The sequence below is a fragment of the Oncorhynchus tshawytscha genome, linkage group LG22 (assembly GCF_018296145.1).
Source record: "Oncorhynchus tshawytscha isolate Ot180627B linkage group LG22, Otsh_v2.0, whole genome shotgun sequence".
In the NCBI taxonomy this organism is placed as follows: domain Eukaryota; kingdom Metazoa; phylum Chordata; class Actinopteri; order Salmoniformes; family Salmonidae; genus Oncorhynchus; species Oncorhynchus tshawytscha.
In genome coordinates this window covers 3965064-3981429 of record NC_056450.1, presented here as the reverse complement: position 1 = coordinate 3981429, position 16366 = coordinate 3965064, and the positions used below count along the sequence as shown (strand labels likewise).

The window sequence follows — 16366 nt, the reverse complement described above, 5'->3', positions numbered from 1 at the left end:
CAATATGGTTCAATGGGCAGGTACCATCACGAATTTGTCATGCTATAAAAATGCTGCAGGAATGTGAAATTGATTGCCCCGATGAACACAGGATGGCCGAGCAGTGATAGTTGTTCCTTTCCATCACTCGTTGTGTTGATTTCATCATGTCCATTTGGTGATGTCTTTTCACATACAATCATATTGCAAGTGCACGTGCATTTGCAATATGGTTCAATGGGCATTTACCATATGAAATTTGACATGCTCAAAAATCATGCAGAAATGCAAAATTGACTGGCCAGATGAACTCGGGATGGCCTGGCAGTGATAGTTGCTCCTTTCCATCGCTCGTTGTGTTGACTTCATCCTGTCCATTTTGTGATGTCTTTTCACATACAATCATATTGCAAGTGCACGTGCATTTGCAATATGGTTCAATGGGCATTTACCATATGAAATTTGACATGCTCAAAAATCATGCAGAAATGCAAAATTGACTGGCCAGATGAACTCGGGATGGCCTGGCAGTGATAGTTGCTCCTTTCCATCGCTCGTTGTGTTGACTTCATCCTGTCCATTTTGTGATGTCTTTTCACATACAATCATATTGCAAGTGCACGTGCATTTGCAATATGGTTCAATGGGCATTTACCATATGAAATTTGACATGCTCAAAAATCATGCAGAAATGCAAAATTGACTGGCCAGATGAACTCGGGATGGCCTGGCAGTGATAGTTGCTCCTTTCCATCGCTCGTTGTGTTGACTTCATCCTGTCCATTTTGTGATGTCTTTTCACATACAATCATATTGCAAGTGCACGTGCATTTGCAATATGGTTCAATGGGCATTTACCATATGAAATTTGACATGCTCAAAAATCATGCAGAAATGCAAAATTGACTGGCCAGATGAACTCGGGATGGCCTGGCAGTGATAGTTGCTCCTTTCCATCGCTCGTTGTGTTGACTTCATCCTGTCCATTTTGTGATGTCTTTTCACATACAATCATATTGCAAGTGCACGTGCATTTGCAATATGGTTCAATGGGCATTTACCATATGAAATTTGACATGCTCAAAAATCATGCAGAAATGCAAAATTGACTGGCCAGATGAACTCGGGATGGCCTGGCAGTGATAGTTGCTCCTTTCCATCGCTCGTTGTGTTGACTTCATCCTGTCCATTTTGTGATGTCTTTTCACATACAATCATATTGCAAGTGCACGTGCATTTGCAATATGGTTCAATGGGCATTTACCATATGAAATTTGACATGCTCAAAAATCATGCAGAAATGCAAAATTGACTGGCCAGATGAACTCGGGATGGCCTGGCAGTGATAGTTGCTCCTTTCCATCGCTCGTTGTGTTGACTTCATCCTGTCCATTTTGTGATGTCTTTTCACATACAATCATATTGCAAGTGCACGTGCATTTGCAATATGGTTCAATGGGCATTTACCATATGAAATTTGACATGCTCAAAAATGCTAAATTGACTGGCCTGATGAACACAGGATGGCCGAGCAGTGATAGTTGTTCCTTTCCATCACTCGTTGTGTTGATTTCATCATGTCCATTTGGTGGTGTTTTTTCACTATAGAATCATATTGCAAATGCACGTGCGTTGTTGTGCAACTGGTAACCCAAAAATAAAAATATGGTTGTAAATGCATTTACCGGGACTCCTATTGTCCATGCCCGCTATGGGAGTACCCTACTACGACCCTCTATCCATGGGGGCCGCCCTGAGTGCTTTATGGACTGTTTAAAATAGGCACCTGGTAACCCAAAAATAAAAATATGGTTGTAAAATGCAAGCGAGCTACGGTCAAGTGGGATATCTCGTTGAACTCGGCACGGCCTAGGGATTATGGTAATGCCATTGCCTGCTCTCTGTGTCTTTAAGCACCGCACTTTGTCACTCCATCCTTGCTGTGTGTGTGTGTGAGAGCTTTTCTTTGACATCTGTTGGGAGAAATGACTGACTTACAGTTTATGGGGATTGCCTAATCACACATATGAAGTTTTGAAAAGATCTGACCTTTTTAACCCTTGAAACTGCCACTATGACATCATTTAAGGCACTTCCGGTTGGCACAGGAAGCTATAAATAAACCCATATCCTGATTGGGGTATGCCTTTACAGAATCCTGAGTTTTAAGTCTTTACGTTAAGAACTGAGTTATTTACAGAGGGTTTAGTGAGTGTGTGTTATTTCAGAAAATCATAGAAAATCACAGAAATCTCGCAGAGCTCCGCAGCACACTTTAAAAAGATTCGTAAGAACACCCTGCAACTAGATCTGTAACCGTTGAAAAAAAAAAAAAACACCTATCCGTGAACATCACCAATCTGTCATTGTACGATTTCTCTTAAATGACGATAGATAAATGGCTGGTTCTTTTTTATTGACACCGGAGGCTCCTTGACTTTGACATGAAGTGGAAAAATAATTTCTCTATTTTCATTTTGGACCTTTAATCCCAGATAAATGGCCATAACTCAAAAACCGTTGAGGCCTGGACGCCATCTTGTTCGGGGCCAACTGCCCATTATGCCAAACCTACGCTCACCGAGTTTCGGCTTCAAATATTTTCCGTTTTCGAGATAAGGCCCCGTCGTGAATCGTGATGTTTTGTCCGATAGCAATATGATTGCTTATGCCCCCTGTGGGATATTCTGGGACAGTGGAAAATGACCAAAATCTTATTATTTTTGTGAAACGGAAACCGAATGTCCGACAAAGTTCATTTGATGACTTCCTGGTAGGTCCGGCCCTGCCGCTCGGCCCGACGCCGTCCGCGAATTTTAAAACGTTTTCGGACGTCTAGTAAGGGACCGTACATTTGCAATGTGCACTTTCTCATTAACCATACGGCAAATGCCGAAATGTTCCCTTAAGGTATGTGAGGAGAGTGTATGGGGGGGGTTGACCATCCACGTTCTATAACATCCTCATCATAACTCCCAACATATATCATTTTTATTTAAAGGTGTTACACATGATTTTGGGGAAAATGTCCATTGTAATTTCAGAGAATATCCATAATATGTCTGGCGTTAATAGTGGAATGATAGCGTTTGACAGTATTACTTACCCGCCAGTGTTGCGATTGGCTGTGATATTTGACCGTTGATTTCTCCCGCGAGATCCACATCTGTTGTCAAACTGGGAAAGCGGTTCTGACTTTGTAGCTGTGTTATCTAGTGGAAATCGCTCACTTCCTGCTTGCAGAAATGTTTACTTAATTTCAGTTTATGTGAGAAAAGAAGCACAGCATCATGTAGGGTTTCATTGTACCATTCAAATATTTTAAATAAAACAAAAATATAGTTTTTACAACTGTTTTAAGTTGTTTGACGCTGGTGTACCAAAACCTGAAAGTAACTTTTGTTTTGGTCCATCAGCTTCAAACAACTATAAAAACGATATTTTTGTTGGTGAAAATATATTTTACATGAGTTTGATGGTACAATAATTCCCTACATCAGTGGTTCCCAAACTTTTTATAGTCCTGTACCCCTTCAAACATTCAACCTCCAGCTGTGTACCCCCTCTAGCACCAGGGTCAGCACACTCTCAAAAAAATGTTTCCGTCATTGTTGGCCTGCCACACACACACACACACACACACACACACACACACACACACACACACACACACACACACACACACACACACTATATGATACATTTCTTAAACATACTTTTTGTCACAACCCAGCTCGTGGGAAGTGAGATAGAGCTCTTATAGGACCAGGCCACAAATAATAATATAATAATAATCCATAATTTTGCTCTTTATTTATCCATCTTACATATAAAACTGTATTTGTTCATCGGAAATTGTGAATAACTCACCACAGGTTAATGAGAAGGGTGTGCTTGAAAGGATGCACATAACTCTGCAATGTTGGGTTGTATTGGAGAGAGTCTCAGTCTTACATCATTTTCCACACACAGTTTGTGCCTGAATTTAGTATTCATGCTAGTGAGGGCCGTGAATCCACTCTCACATAGGTACGTGGTTGCAAAGGTCTTAACAGCGCGATTTGCCAAGGCAAGATACTCTGAGAAATCTGTCAGTGGCTTCTGATTAAATTCAATATCCAAAGAACTACTTATTGCACCTTTGATTCAAATCTCTTGTTCAGATATCGGTAAGTGGACTGGAGGAAGGGAATGAAAGGGATAACAAATCCAGTTGTTTGTGTCATCCGTTTCGGGAAAGAACCTGCGTAATTGCGACACCGGGATGCTGGCCTTATAGGCAGAGTTCCTCTGTCCAGTGTCTGTGTTCTTTTTTGCCAATCTTAATCTTTTCTTTTTATTGGCCAGTCTGAGATATGTCTTTTTCTTTGCAACTCTGCCTAGAAAGCCAGCATCCCGGAGTCACTTCTTCACTGTTGACATTGAGACTGGTGTTTTGCGGGTACTATTTAATGAAGCTGCCAGTTGAGGACTTGTGAGGCGTCTGTTTCTCAAACTAGACACTCTAATGTACTTGTTCTCTTGTGCACCGGGGCCTCCCACTCCTCTTTCTATTCTGGCTAAAGCCAGATTGCTCTGTTCTGTGAAGGGAGTAGTACAGAGCATTGTACGAGATATTCAGTTTCTTGGCAATTTCTCTCATGGAATAGCCTTCATTTCTCAGAACAAGAATAGACTGATGAGTTTCAGAATAAGTTATTTATTTCTGGCTATTTTGAGTCTATATTCAAACCAACAAATGCAGATACATATTTTTATTCCGTTATTTTACCAGGTAGGTTGACTGAGAACACGTTTTCATTTACAGCAACAACCTGGGGAGAGGAGGGGGATGAATGAGCCAATTGTAAACTGGGGATTATTAGGTGACCGTGTTGGTTTGAAGGATAGATTGGGAATTTAGTCTCCCAGCCAGGACACCGGGGTTAACACCCCTACTCTTACGATAAGTGCCATGGGATCTTTAATGACCTCAGAGAGTCAGGACACCTGTTTTACATCTCATCCGAAAGACAGCACCCTACACAGGGTAGTGTCTCCAATCACTGCCCTGGGGCATTGAGATATTTTTTAGACCAGAGCAAAGAGTGCCTTCTACTGGCCCTCCAACACCACTTCCAGCAGGATCTGGTCTCCCATCCAGGGATTGACCAGGACCAACCCTGCTTAGCTTCAGAAGCAAGCCAGCAGTGGTATGCAGGGTGGTATGCTGCTGGTGAATGCTGCTGATGATCCAGATACTCAACTAGTCTAATGGACAGTTTTATTGCTTCTTTAAACAGAACAACAGTTTTCAGCTGTGCTAACCATTGCAAAAGGGTTTTCTAATGATCAATTAGCCTTTTAAAATTATAAACTTGTATTAGCTAACACAATGTGCCATTGGAACGCAGGAGTGATGGTTGCTGATAATGGGCCTCTGTAGCCTTTTTAGATATTCCATAAAAAATCTGTCGTTTCCAGCTACAATTGTTATTTACAACATTAACAATGTCTACACTGTATTTCTGATCAATTTGATGTTATTTTAATGGACAAAAAATTTGCTTTTCTTTCAAAAACAAGGACATTTCTATGTGACCCCAAACTTTTGAACAGTAGTGTAAGTGAACCCTAAATCAATGTAGTCTGTCGTTCGGGGCTTTCCCGGGTAAGGGAGCAGTAGCTCTTCGGCTGCATCAGATTTACAACTGTCTGTGTCCATGCTAGCTGGGCTAACAACAAATGTAGAATTACTGATGCTAGCATTGGATGTGCTCGTGGAAGCAGAGCAACTTGTGTCCTCGACAGGTGCAGGTGTAGTACTGCTGGTAGAAGCAGTACTACCAGTAGAGCTGGTATGTGTCTCTATGGACACGGGCCTTACTTTTTTAACCATTTATCCATTCTCGAGCAAACAGAATGAGCAGCAGCTACATTTGGCAACATACAGACCGTTAGTGGAAATCTTATGAGAGTAATGTGATTGGATGTTAATTATTTGACTAGACTAACTGTATTTGACATTGTGTTGTTATTTCGCTGAACACTAGACGGTTTAATTTTATTTTTGGCAGTGAAACGAGGCTACTCAGGTGAGAAAAAAACTCACCCAAATGTTTATGGAAAATATAAATGGACTGTATTTTTTAAAATGTTTTTATTTTCTTATGTGAATCACATTTTTCTTTGGCGGCATTGCGCGTACCCCAGTTTTGGAATACCTGCCCTAGATTATTCAGTGCTTGTAATCTCACATACATTTAAATTGAACAGTGTAGAATTTTAGAAATCAGGAAATGACACAACGATTTCCACTAGATAACACAGCCACAAAGTCAGAACCGCTTTCCTAGTTTGACAACAGATGCCGCCAATCACCACACTGTCAGGTAAGTACTACTGTGAAACACTATCATTCCACTATTAGTGCCAGATATACACACAGTGTACATTACACAACATTAAGAATACCTTCCTAATATTGAGTTGCACCTGTCCTTTTGCCCTCAGAACAGCCTCAATTCGTAGAGGCGTGGACTCTACAAGGTGTCAAAAGCGTTGCACAGGAATGCTGGCCCATGTTGACTTCGAATGCTTCCCACTGTTATGTCAAGTTGGCTGGATGTCCTTTGGGTGGTGGACCATTCTTGATACACACAGAAAACTGCTGAGAATAAAAAACCCAGTAGCGTTGCAGTTCTTGAAACAAACAAGTGTGCCTGGTACCTACTACCACATACCCCGTTCAAAGACACTTTATTCTTTTGTCTTGCCCATTCACCCTCTGAATGGCACACATACACAATCCATGTCTCAGTTGTCTCAAGGCTTAAACATCATTGTGTACATACAAAGAGCACACAATACATAGAAAACAATCACAATGGTCATCAACATTTCCTTGATCAGAGCTTTAAACTCAACAAGCGATACCATATAGCGATGAGAAGCCTATTGCAACCTCCTTCTCACCAATCACCAACACAACACCGAATACTTAGTCTACGATTGATTCTAGAGCGCATAAGCATCTCCAGTCCAAATAATGGTCCAAACTAAATCTTATCTTAAAAGGAAGTCGGTCCGGGTGCCGCACACAACCAGGCTCCCTTATCACTTACTGTCAAGGCAACGGAATGTCAAGCTGAATTCTGTCATAACATGCAGTCCTTCATAAGTAGGCCTACTGTCCAAACCACTGCGCTCTATATAAAAAGGCGACCTGGACATCCCGTCATTAAAACACTGAAAGGGATATCTGAGACGCCTCAAAAAGACAGTGGGGGGTTCATTTTTGGAATGGCGAAATTGCATATTTTCCTTGGATATATCGTATTAATAACGACACTCAGTGTGAGCTGTGGAACTCCATATGCCAGTCGGAATCTTCAAGAGTTGGAAAATCTGAAGGTAAGACACCCTACTACAGTAAGAACCAGCTCAGAAACATAACATAGAAAATCAAGTACATTTGAGTTCTTAGAATTGTTTAATTTCTGTAGACTTACAACAACTTTTAACTAGGTGACATAGAGCATATATTCTATAGCATTTATAAGTTCTATTATAATCACCTTTCAAAGTAATGTGTTATGACCGTGTGACATTAATACATGCCATTTGTTCACTTATAGGATCTGATCCAGCGGCTCGAGGACAAGTTGACCGTTAACGAGGAAAATTACGCTTATCCATCTGAGTCTGAGGATGTGGACACAGCTGAGATGGAGGACATTGAGTACTCACCCACGGCGATCCGGGGGCAGGAAGAGAGAATGACCATGAACGCACCCAACAGAATTGCCCCTGAAAGCCCTGTGGTGTCACGCCTGAAAGATCTCATCGGTTTGACAAAAACGGCCAAATCGTTCAACAGCTGTTTCGGTAATCGGATTGAGAGAATCGGCTCGTGGAGCGGACTGGGGTGCAATAACGTCAAGACTGGTACATCTTTTACGGCAATAACTTGAGTGGAATGCCTTAAAAAAATACATATCTGCTCAAGAATGTAGTAGGCTACGATTTAGACAGTCAGCCCTAATCTTGTTTCCAGTAATTGGTATTTTGACCAATAACATCAGACCTTTTCACATCAGATCTTTTTCAGCACTGATCTGATTCAACCCAAAAGGCCAATTAGTTTAAAAAAAAGATCAGAATTGGGCTGCCTGTCTGAACACAGCCTTTGTGTGGAAAAAGTACATAGGGCCTAATTTGCTGCTAAAATGTATACATACAATGTATTGGTTTTACGCGCACAGAATAGATTTTACGGATTGCTCTGCCTATTGTTTAATAGAATATAAAGGTTGTTACAAGATCACACACGCATCAATATTAAGTCCTTTATATTACAATTTAAGGCTATATGACTTGAACGTATGCTTGGTGATGTTTGGCTAATGATATAACCACTAAAAATGAATTAAACAGTGATCATTATATTCTTTTCATTTGTATTTGCAGGTAACAAGAAGAGAATATTTGGGAACTGAAGAACAATGGAGGCTACCCATTCATGGACATCACGAAACTGCGTCATGTCTGACCTCTGTGGAAATCTCCTTCCTATTATGGAGAATTCATTTTTTTCTGTCAAATAATATATTTGATAAACTAACGTATATTAAATCATTTTGATATTAAAACATACAAAATTTAATCTCTTAATTTCAGTGTTGGCTTGGTCAGTGAGAATTAGACATATGCACATTTGATTTCTACTATGAAAAAGGAATATATGATTGCTAATTGCACTCCAGAAATAGCCAATATAATGCATTTGTTATGTTGGACGCCTGTACAGTTTTGTTCACTTGTGTGTATAAAATCAATGTATATGTTTGATGATGTTTGGATTGGACATGGTATTATTTATAATAAACTATTAGAATAGAACACTTTGTTTTCTTGTCATCAACATATATTTATTATGAATTCAAGACATTATAGCCTACCAGTTGTCACATTAGGCTAGTTGTTGCACAGAGAGAAAGACAATGAGAGAAATTCAAGTCATACTGACAATGAACTACTGCAATTCAAATAGTTTATGGACTAAACCAGCTCTGCAATGCCAGCACATTAGGTCCAAATAATATGAGGATTATTATAAGAAATTACAACGAATTATCAACAATATTTAGCATTCTTGTAGACAAGTAATATGACACCGTTAATGAATTTGTTCTCATCATAAACTCAACTTTTGACATTGGACCAGAACATTAGAAAGACTCCCGTTGTTTATTATAAAAAAGAAAGTTATTGACACTCTACAAAAGTCAATGTAAGTTCAGGAACAAGAATGTGGCAGATGCAGTAGCCTATATTCCACATCGATATAGCACAATTTAAAAAAAATCAAACTGGCAACATTAAAATCTATATGGCAGGTCTGTAGAGAGAGCATTACCCCAGGGCCCAGCACACACCCCACCATAGACAAACACACACACACCACCTTAGACACACAAACACACACACACACACACACACACACACACACACACACACACACACACACACACACACACACACACACACACACACACACAGGTTGAGATGATTATGTGAATCCAACATATACATTGTTTTATTTGTAGTCTAACTGGAATAAAAGCCAGTCTAGGTCTGTGGCACAGATGGAACTATCCAAACAGAAGATACATCTCCTTCAAATGTTGATATTTGGTTGCATCGACAACCAAACACAATTCATTATCTCTAAACATCATTACATTTGAAGTCTTGAATTCTGGATTGAATTCAAACAATTGATGTTGATGACTTTGCAAATGCTATATTAGGCCTAAATAGTATCATTGATGATGGATACATTTTGGTCATGTTTCACTTGCTCTGTTAATAAGCCCACCCTTTGGAATGACTTTGACAGCAACAGTGACTCTATTTCATTTTTTAAGAGGATGTCTCTCAACAATCATTCTCAAGATAGCACATCGGTAATAGTCAGTGATACATGTCCTACCTAAGTGGGCTGGGCTTGGTTAAAACCGTAGATGGGAGACCAAAGAGTACGTGAAGATAGACCAATTCTGCAGTAGGTGTTGCCCAGCCTATTGTTTTTGTTTCTAATAGTGGATTACGTTTCAAATCTAACATTGTCACGATACATTGACAAATTAAATTGACTCAACCAGTTTGTGCTCAGTGGGACGTGGTTAAGTGAGAACTTGATAATTACTTAATAATTAATATATCGACACTTTTAGAAGTCTAACATTAAACAAGGCACAAGGTCTGTCCTCAATGCTAGACAGCGGCCCACTGTTGGCAAGGCTTAGCCTATGACTTTCAGTAGGCTACTCAATGTGAAAAATCTCTTACAATATGCAAGCCAATCTATGAACGTATGTTTCCAAACAAAGGATTGAACTGACTAGGTCATGGGTATGCCCCATTTATCTAGGAAGACAATGCTTTAAAAGGAGTCATTTCCGACAGCTAGTGTTATCACAATCAGGTGTCGGCATGCAACACCAATTCTTTGCATAACTGTGCGGGTCAGACTAGATATAAAATACCCTGGCGTAGGTGTGTAGAAACAACGACATTTGAATTGCAAGGAAAATAAGCTTTACACACAACTTCAACTTCGCTGAAGAAGAAAGAGAACAATGCAGCTCTCCAACAGTCCTCTTTTTGGCCTTGTTCTCCTGTTCTTAAATCTGCCGCTGAGCAGCGCGTATCCTGTCTACAATGGGTTACTGACCAATGATGACATGGAGGTCTTAAATGTGAGTCCCTTTTAGGCTATACAGCCATATTTACTTTTGAGGGAGGTCTTGTTCCAGACATATGAAGTAGTTTATAATCCCTAGACGTTGAAGCCCAAGGGTATCATTAAAACTGTTTGTTCAAACTTGTTTTTGACATTGCAGGTACTTCTCCACCGACTTCAAAAGTCCGTTCCTGAGCTGAGTGAGGTTGAGCGAGTCTCCACAGAAAAGTTGGATGATGTCACTCCTGAAGACATGGCAATGGTTGCAGAGGATGAGAGAGAGCAACCACAAACAAGACCGGACAAAGCCGCCACAAGAGACTTCCTGTCAGCTCGGGACCTGAAAACTGTCCGAAACGATTCAAGATCAAAGAGATACTCGGGCTGCTTCGGGCGAAGGATGGACCGAATCGGCTCAATGAGCTCTCTTGGATGCACCACGGTTGGCAAATACAGTGAGTTTTAGTTCAGGTTGAGATGGTATAGGCTACTGTGCATCAGATACAGTCTCTTAACCAAATAGTGTCCAAGTAGTTCACTCTAAAACAGTGTGTATAAGTTGTCTGATATCCATTGTGAGAGTTCTAATGTTGAGAAACAAACTTATGTTGGTTAATATCTTGTTTTGTCTATTTTCAGATGCAAAGACAAGATGAAGTCTTACACATAACCTGGAACAGCAACGTCATTACTTACCAAATGGTATTCTTATTTATAGGCTATGGGCTACCTATTTATTTGATTATATTTATTGAACTTTGTTTATTGACAATATATTTATTTGAACTGATTTAAGATGGTGTCATGGTGTACAATAAATGTTTACAACTGCGCATAAAACATTGTTTTGACTGGTTACTTTATTGTCATCCATTAAGAAAAATGTATTATTGCAAATGACAGAATGCCTTAGTCATTATAAGCTCAGGCTGAATATTCAATGAGGAAAATAACAAGATGTGAAGTTTGCCTAAACCTTGGGGTCGCGTTCATAGATCTATCATACGCCAAATTGAGTCAGGTGCATGTATCAATTGGGATGACATAACCATAGCATACTAACTAACTCACAACAGACCCTTAGGCTACAGAGTGACCCTCACAAAACAATAAACCCTCACAGAACAATACATTACGAGAGAAGCAAAGAAAAACTACTTGGCGCAAAGTAAAATCACAAGGAATAAAACTCAAAGCTACTGTTATTTCAGCACTAAGGAGAGAGAATGTTCCGAATAGGCTACCATTCTGCGAAACAGTCCAGATGTACACTACATGACTAAAAGTATGTGGACACCTGCTCATTGAACATCTTATTCCAAAATCATGTGCGGACGTTGCTTCCAGAGACAGTTTGGAACTCGGTATTGAGTGATGCTAACGAGGACAGGTGATTTTTAAACGATACGCGCTTCAGCACTCAGCAGTCCCATTCTGTAAGCTTGTGGAGTATACCACTTCGTGGCTGAGCCGTTGTTGCTCCTAGACGTTTCCAATTCACAATAACAGCACTTACAGTTGACCAGGGCAGCTCTGGTAGGGCAGAAATGTTACAAACTGATTTGTTGGAAAGTTTGAATCCTATGACGGTGCCACGTTGAAATTCACTGAGCTCTTCAGTAATGCCATTATACTGCCAATGTTTGTCTATGGAGATTGCATGGCTGTGTGCTCAATTTTATACACCTGTCAGCAACGAGTGTGGCTGAAATAGCCGAATCCACTAATTTGAAGGGGTGTCCACATACAGTACCAGTCAAAAGTTTGGGCACTTACTCATTCAAAGGTTTCTTTATTTTTTACTATTTTCTACATTGTAGAATAATAGTGAAGAGATCAAAATGTTGAAATAACACATATGGAATCACGTAGTAACCCAAAAAAAGGTGTTAAATCAAAAGATATTTTATATTTGAAATTCTTCAAAGTAGCCACCTTTTGCCTTGATGACAGCTTTGCACATTCTTGGCATTCTCTCAACCAGCTTCATGAGGTAGTCACCTGGAATGCATTTCAATTAACAGGTGTGTCTTGTTAAACGTTAATTTGTGGAATTTCTTTCCTTCTTAATGCATTTAAGCCAATCAGTTGAGTTGTGACAAGGTAACTTACCTGGTGAAATAATGGTAAAATAAAAATGTTTAAGAAAACCATCAAGCTCTATGATGAATTTGGCTCTCATGACGGCCGCCACAGGAAAGGAAGACCCAGAGTTAGTTTTGATGTCCAATTCACCCCAAAGGTGTTCAATGGGGTATTTTAGAAAAATAAAATAAAAACCTTGAATGAGTAGGTGTCCAAACTTTTGACTGGTACTGTACTTTTGTATATTTAGTGCATTTTAGACATATAGCTTTATATGGTTCAATTATTATATGATTCACACTGTCGACCATTCCTGGACTCTGCCCAGTTCAGACCTTCCGGAAATGCACACTTTATCTCAACATTGTACCAAGTGGTGTGGGTCATCGTTACTGATAACCTGACCCGGGCTTAGTTACTGTATGCTGTCCAGTGATAAGGCAGCGTTACGTTTTAGGAACGAATGACGTATCTTCACAGTAATGCCAAAAATTCAAATCACTTTATGAGTCATGAGGGTTATCGATTTGGATAGGACATGAGATAAGGTCTTGCCTTCTTATATGGAGTCTTATATGGGGCGGCAGGCAGCCTAGTGGTTAGTGTTTGGCCAGTAACCGAAAGGATGCTAGATTGAAACCGAGCTGACAAGGTAAAAATCTGTCATTCTGCCCCTGAACAAGGCAGTTAACCCACTGTTCTTAGGCCGTCATTGTAAATGAGAATTTGTTCTTAACTGACTTGCCTAGTTTAATAAAGGTTAAATACATTTTTAAAACGGAGCACCCAAGATTGTCATCCATATATCAGCCAATGTCCAACAAACGTCACCTTAACAGATCATTCACATGCTTTACGTTAATACTGATAGGAGGGGCTGGAAACCGTTGTCATAACATGACTTATTCACAAGTAGCGTATTGATGAGTGACTCAAATGCCACCACTCAAGGTGAATGAAGTCATTATGGCCTCTCTCTTTTGGACCATGCAAGATGAATACTCCATGAAGGGGGTCCACACACTCAAATGAAGAGATGTAACTGTTTTTTAAGGATGCTCGAACCATTCTTAACTAAGCCATCGTCAGTGTTTCCTCCGTTTAATTTGAAGTTGTGGATTGTACACCATATAGCTAAAGGTTATAGAACGTTCAATGAGATGGTACTTACAGGCTTTCTATGACTATACCTAACATGTACCTATTTATAGTGCATGTTTGCATTGTCATTATGTCTTCTGATGTCTCTATGTACATTTTTTTTGACAAGTCGGCCAGTATGAATGCAATACAAATGTACTAAAGCCTAAAACAGTATACTATTCTAACCTGGAAAGAGGTTCCATTCATAAACCGTTTTTTTGCCTTCTATATATAGAGCAGCAGAACATGCTTTTAACCCACTGTGGTATAGTCAGAGTTTGGAGCGAGAGCAATTCCAATTATTTGTGTGGCGGATGCATTCCCGGCAAAGCACGCCATGTCTGAGCTCAGGCCCCAAAGACCTACCATGAGTATCAACACACACACACATATCAGCCATCACCCAGCCGCCACTTAAAATTACATTTTACTAGCAGCCTTATCAGACAGAGGTGTCGGAATGCACTTCAGACAATCCACAAAATGATGAGCCACTGACACCAGACCGTCTCCTCTGTATGTGTGTGTGAGCGTGTGTGTTTTGTCTATTTAAGAGAAGGCCTGGCTAACAACTTGCCTTAGCACTAACAAACCACAGCCTAAATGGAATCAAGCATGGTGAGGACTGCCGTCTCATGGGGACTTCTGCTCCTGCTTTGTCAACAGACGCTGGTGGCGGCCCATGTGTTGGGCAGACCATACCCTGAGAGCGACTTGGCCCAATTGAAGGTAGGTAGTTACTAGTCGTCTCAGTTGATGTAGGTAGGGTACATTGATTTATTGTCCCTGGGAGACTTTATAATAAAGTTGTGTTGGATTCAATTGATGGATGGTGGCCCCCGAGGTGTTTGGCAACTTTTGTGATGTAATAACAGCTAGTCAGAAAGAAAATGTCTGACCTAATATGCGCTTTTCAAAACTGTCTTTTGTGTACAGTATCTAGAGTTATCTTGGAATGTTTTTTTTGTATTTGAAGTTAAAAATTATAGTTTTTTTTTTACAGCCTTTATGTCAATGGATTAAGGAAATGGCTTGTCTGTGATAGATGGCTCTAACAGTGCCCAGGATACTGTAACTACATCAAGTAATGAAACATCATGACATGTCCACATAAATTTCCTGTTCTACAGAATCTACTGGAGCGATTCGAGGAGACCTTGGCTGCAGTGGCCACAGCAGATGACCCTGCAGTGGACTACGAGGGCCCCAACCCAGAGCCTGAACACAGTAAGGCTAGCCCAGAGTGGGACAGGGCCCCAGAGGCCCCACAGAGGCTCTCAGACGTCCGGGAGCTAGCTGCAGACGAGAGCTACAGCAGGGCCCAGAGTCAAAGGAGCCGGCTGCAGGACCTGCTCATGGCCACCAGGAGTAAAGCTGTGTCTGGGTGCTTCGGAGCCAGGATGGACCGCATCGGGACCTCGAGCGGTTTAGGCTGCAGTCCTAAAAGACGTAGCTAGTCAGTTGATGTATATACAGTACACAGAAAAACACATGTAGGTGTTTTAACTTGAAAAGATGAGACCCCCCCCCCTCTTAAGATGTCAACTTATAATCAACTAAAACAACTTACAGACCCAGTGCAGTCAAACATTTTATTTTCCAGGGCTTTATATATATATTTTTCTCTCACTGAGGTTGGAATAATACTCTGAAATAAATGAAAATTATGATAATGCCCCTTTAGTGTAAGAGCTGTTTGAAAAGACTGCCTGAAATTTCAGCCTGTTTTGGTGGGATGGAGTTTTAGCCTTCCATGGTAATGCCACATACGGTAAATTGGTTAATATACCAATGAGAGCGTTCCGAACATCCTTGCCAATAACAGCACATTTTCAGATTTCACCTCCCCACTCAGACCACTCCCAGACAGTCCCAACAAAATTATTGCTTGAGAAATGTATCTTTTCTAAGAGGCTATTTTTGTTTATTTTCTACCATTTTAATTTAAAACAAACAATCACTGTAAGGTACTTAATTGTTACCCAGAAATGATTTGACCTTTAACAATTGAAATCATAGAGGCACATTGACTGGGCCAGTCAAAGGGTACCCACCCCTCTAATGCATGCCGACAGTATTGTCAGTGGAGGAGGAGAGAGGGTGTAGTGACACACAGCGTTGGTGATGTGCAAGACTAGCAGGAGGTATGTTTTGTAAATTCATTTGATCAAGCTATGTATGTAGCCAATTGATTATTTCTTGACGAATAAAAACATAATAATAATTGTTGTTGTTTCTCTATAATACTAGATACCTATCAATGTTATGAAGTTGGCTTTAGCTTGCCAGCTAGATACGTTCCCATTCTCATAACTAGCCACCAAGCCATTTCAGGCTATCAATGAAGTTAGTGTAACTTGTCTAACTATCTTAGCTGGCATGCCTGCTAAGGTTCCTAGACTTTAGAAAATACAAAATTTGCTTTAATTATTA

At 40.3% G+C, this 16366-nt stretch overlaps 3 protein-coding genes across 3 annotated transcripts; all 3 read left to right on the top strand.

Moving 5' to 3' along the window:
• Positions 1-7177: 7177 nt before the first annotated feature.
• On the top strand, positions 7178-8859 carry LOC112221384 (ventricular natriuretic peptide-like). Its single transcript, XM_024383536.2, has 3 exons — positions 7178-7371; positions 7596-7905; positions 8428-8859. Exons 1-3 carry the CDS (start codon positions 7261-7263, stop codon positions 8454-8456), a joined length of 450 nt encoding a protein of 149 aa, XP_024239304.1. The 5' UTR covers positions 7178-7260; the 3' UTR covers positions 8457-8859.
• Positions 8860-10512: 1653 nt separating this feature from the next.
• On the top strand, positions 10513-11545 carry LOC112221385 (brain natriuretic peptide-like). Its single transcript, XM_024383537.2, has 3 exons — positions 10513-10721; positions 10866-11160; positions 11345-11545. The coding sequence occupies exons 1-3, from the start codon at positions 10602-10604 to the stop codon at positions 11359-11361; spliced, it is 432 nt and encodes a 143-aa protein (XP_024239305.1). The 5' UTR covers positions 10513-10601; the 3' UTR covers positions 11362-11545.
• Positions 11546-14495: 2950 nt separating this feature from the next.
• On the top strand, positions 14496-16157 carry LOC112233906 (natriuretic peptides A-like). Its single transcript, XM_024401810.2, has 2 exons — positions 14496-14662; positions 15064-16157. The coding sequence occupies exons 1-2, from the start codon at positions 14537-14539 to the stop codon at positions 15388-15390; spliced, it is 453 nt and encodes a 150-aa protein (XP_024257578.1). The 5' UTR covers positions 14496-14536; the 3' UTR covers positions 15391-16157.
• The last annotated feature ends 209 nt before the right edge of the window (positions 16158-16366 follow it).

Coding starts and splice junctions, on each gene's coding strand:
- LOC112221384 (XM_024383536.2), top strand. CDS start 7,261: ATGGCGAAATTGCATATTTTCCTTGGATATATCGTATTAATAACGACA. Junction 7,372..7,595: donor AAGAGTTGGAAAATCTGAAG/GTAAGACACCCT, acceptor GTTCACTTATAG/GATCTGATCCAGCGGCTCGA. Junction 7,906..8,427: donor GTGCAATAACGTCAAGACTG/GTACATCTTTTA, acceptor TTGTATTTGCAG/GTAACAAGAAGAGAATATTT.
- LOC112221385 (XM_024383537.2), top strand. CDS start 10,602: ATGCAGCTCTCCAACAGTCCTCTTTTTGGCCTTGTTCTCCTGTTCTTA. Junction 10,722..10,865: donor ATGACATGGAGGTCTTAAAT/GTGAGTCCCTTT, acceptor TTGACATTGCAG/GTACTTCTCCACCGACTTCA.
- LOC112233906 (XM_024401810.2), top strand. CDS start 14,537: ATGGAATCAAGCATGGTGAGGACTGCCGTCTCATGGGGACTTCTGCTC. Junction 14,663..15,063: donor GCGACTTGGCCCAATTGAAG/GTAGGTAGTTAC, acceptor CCTGTTCTACAG/AATCTACTGGAGCGATTCGA.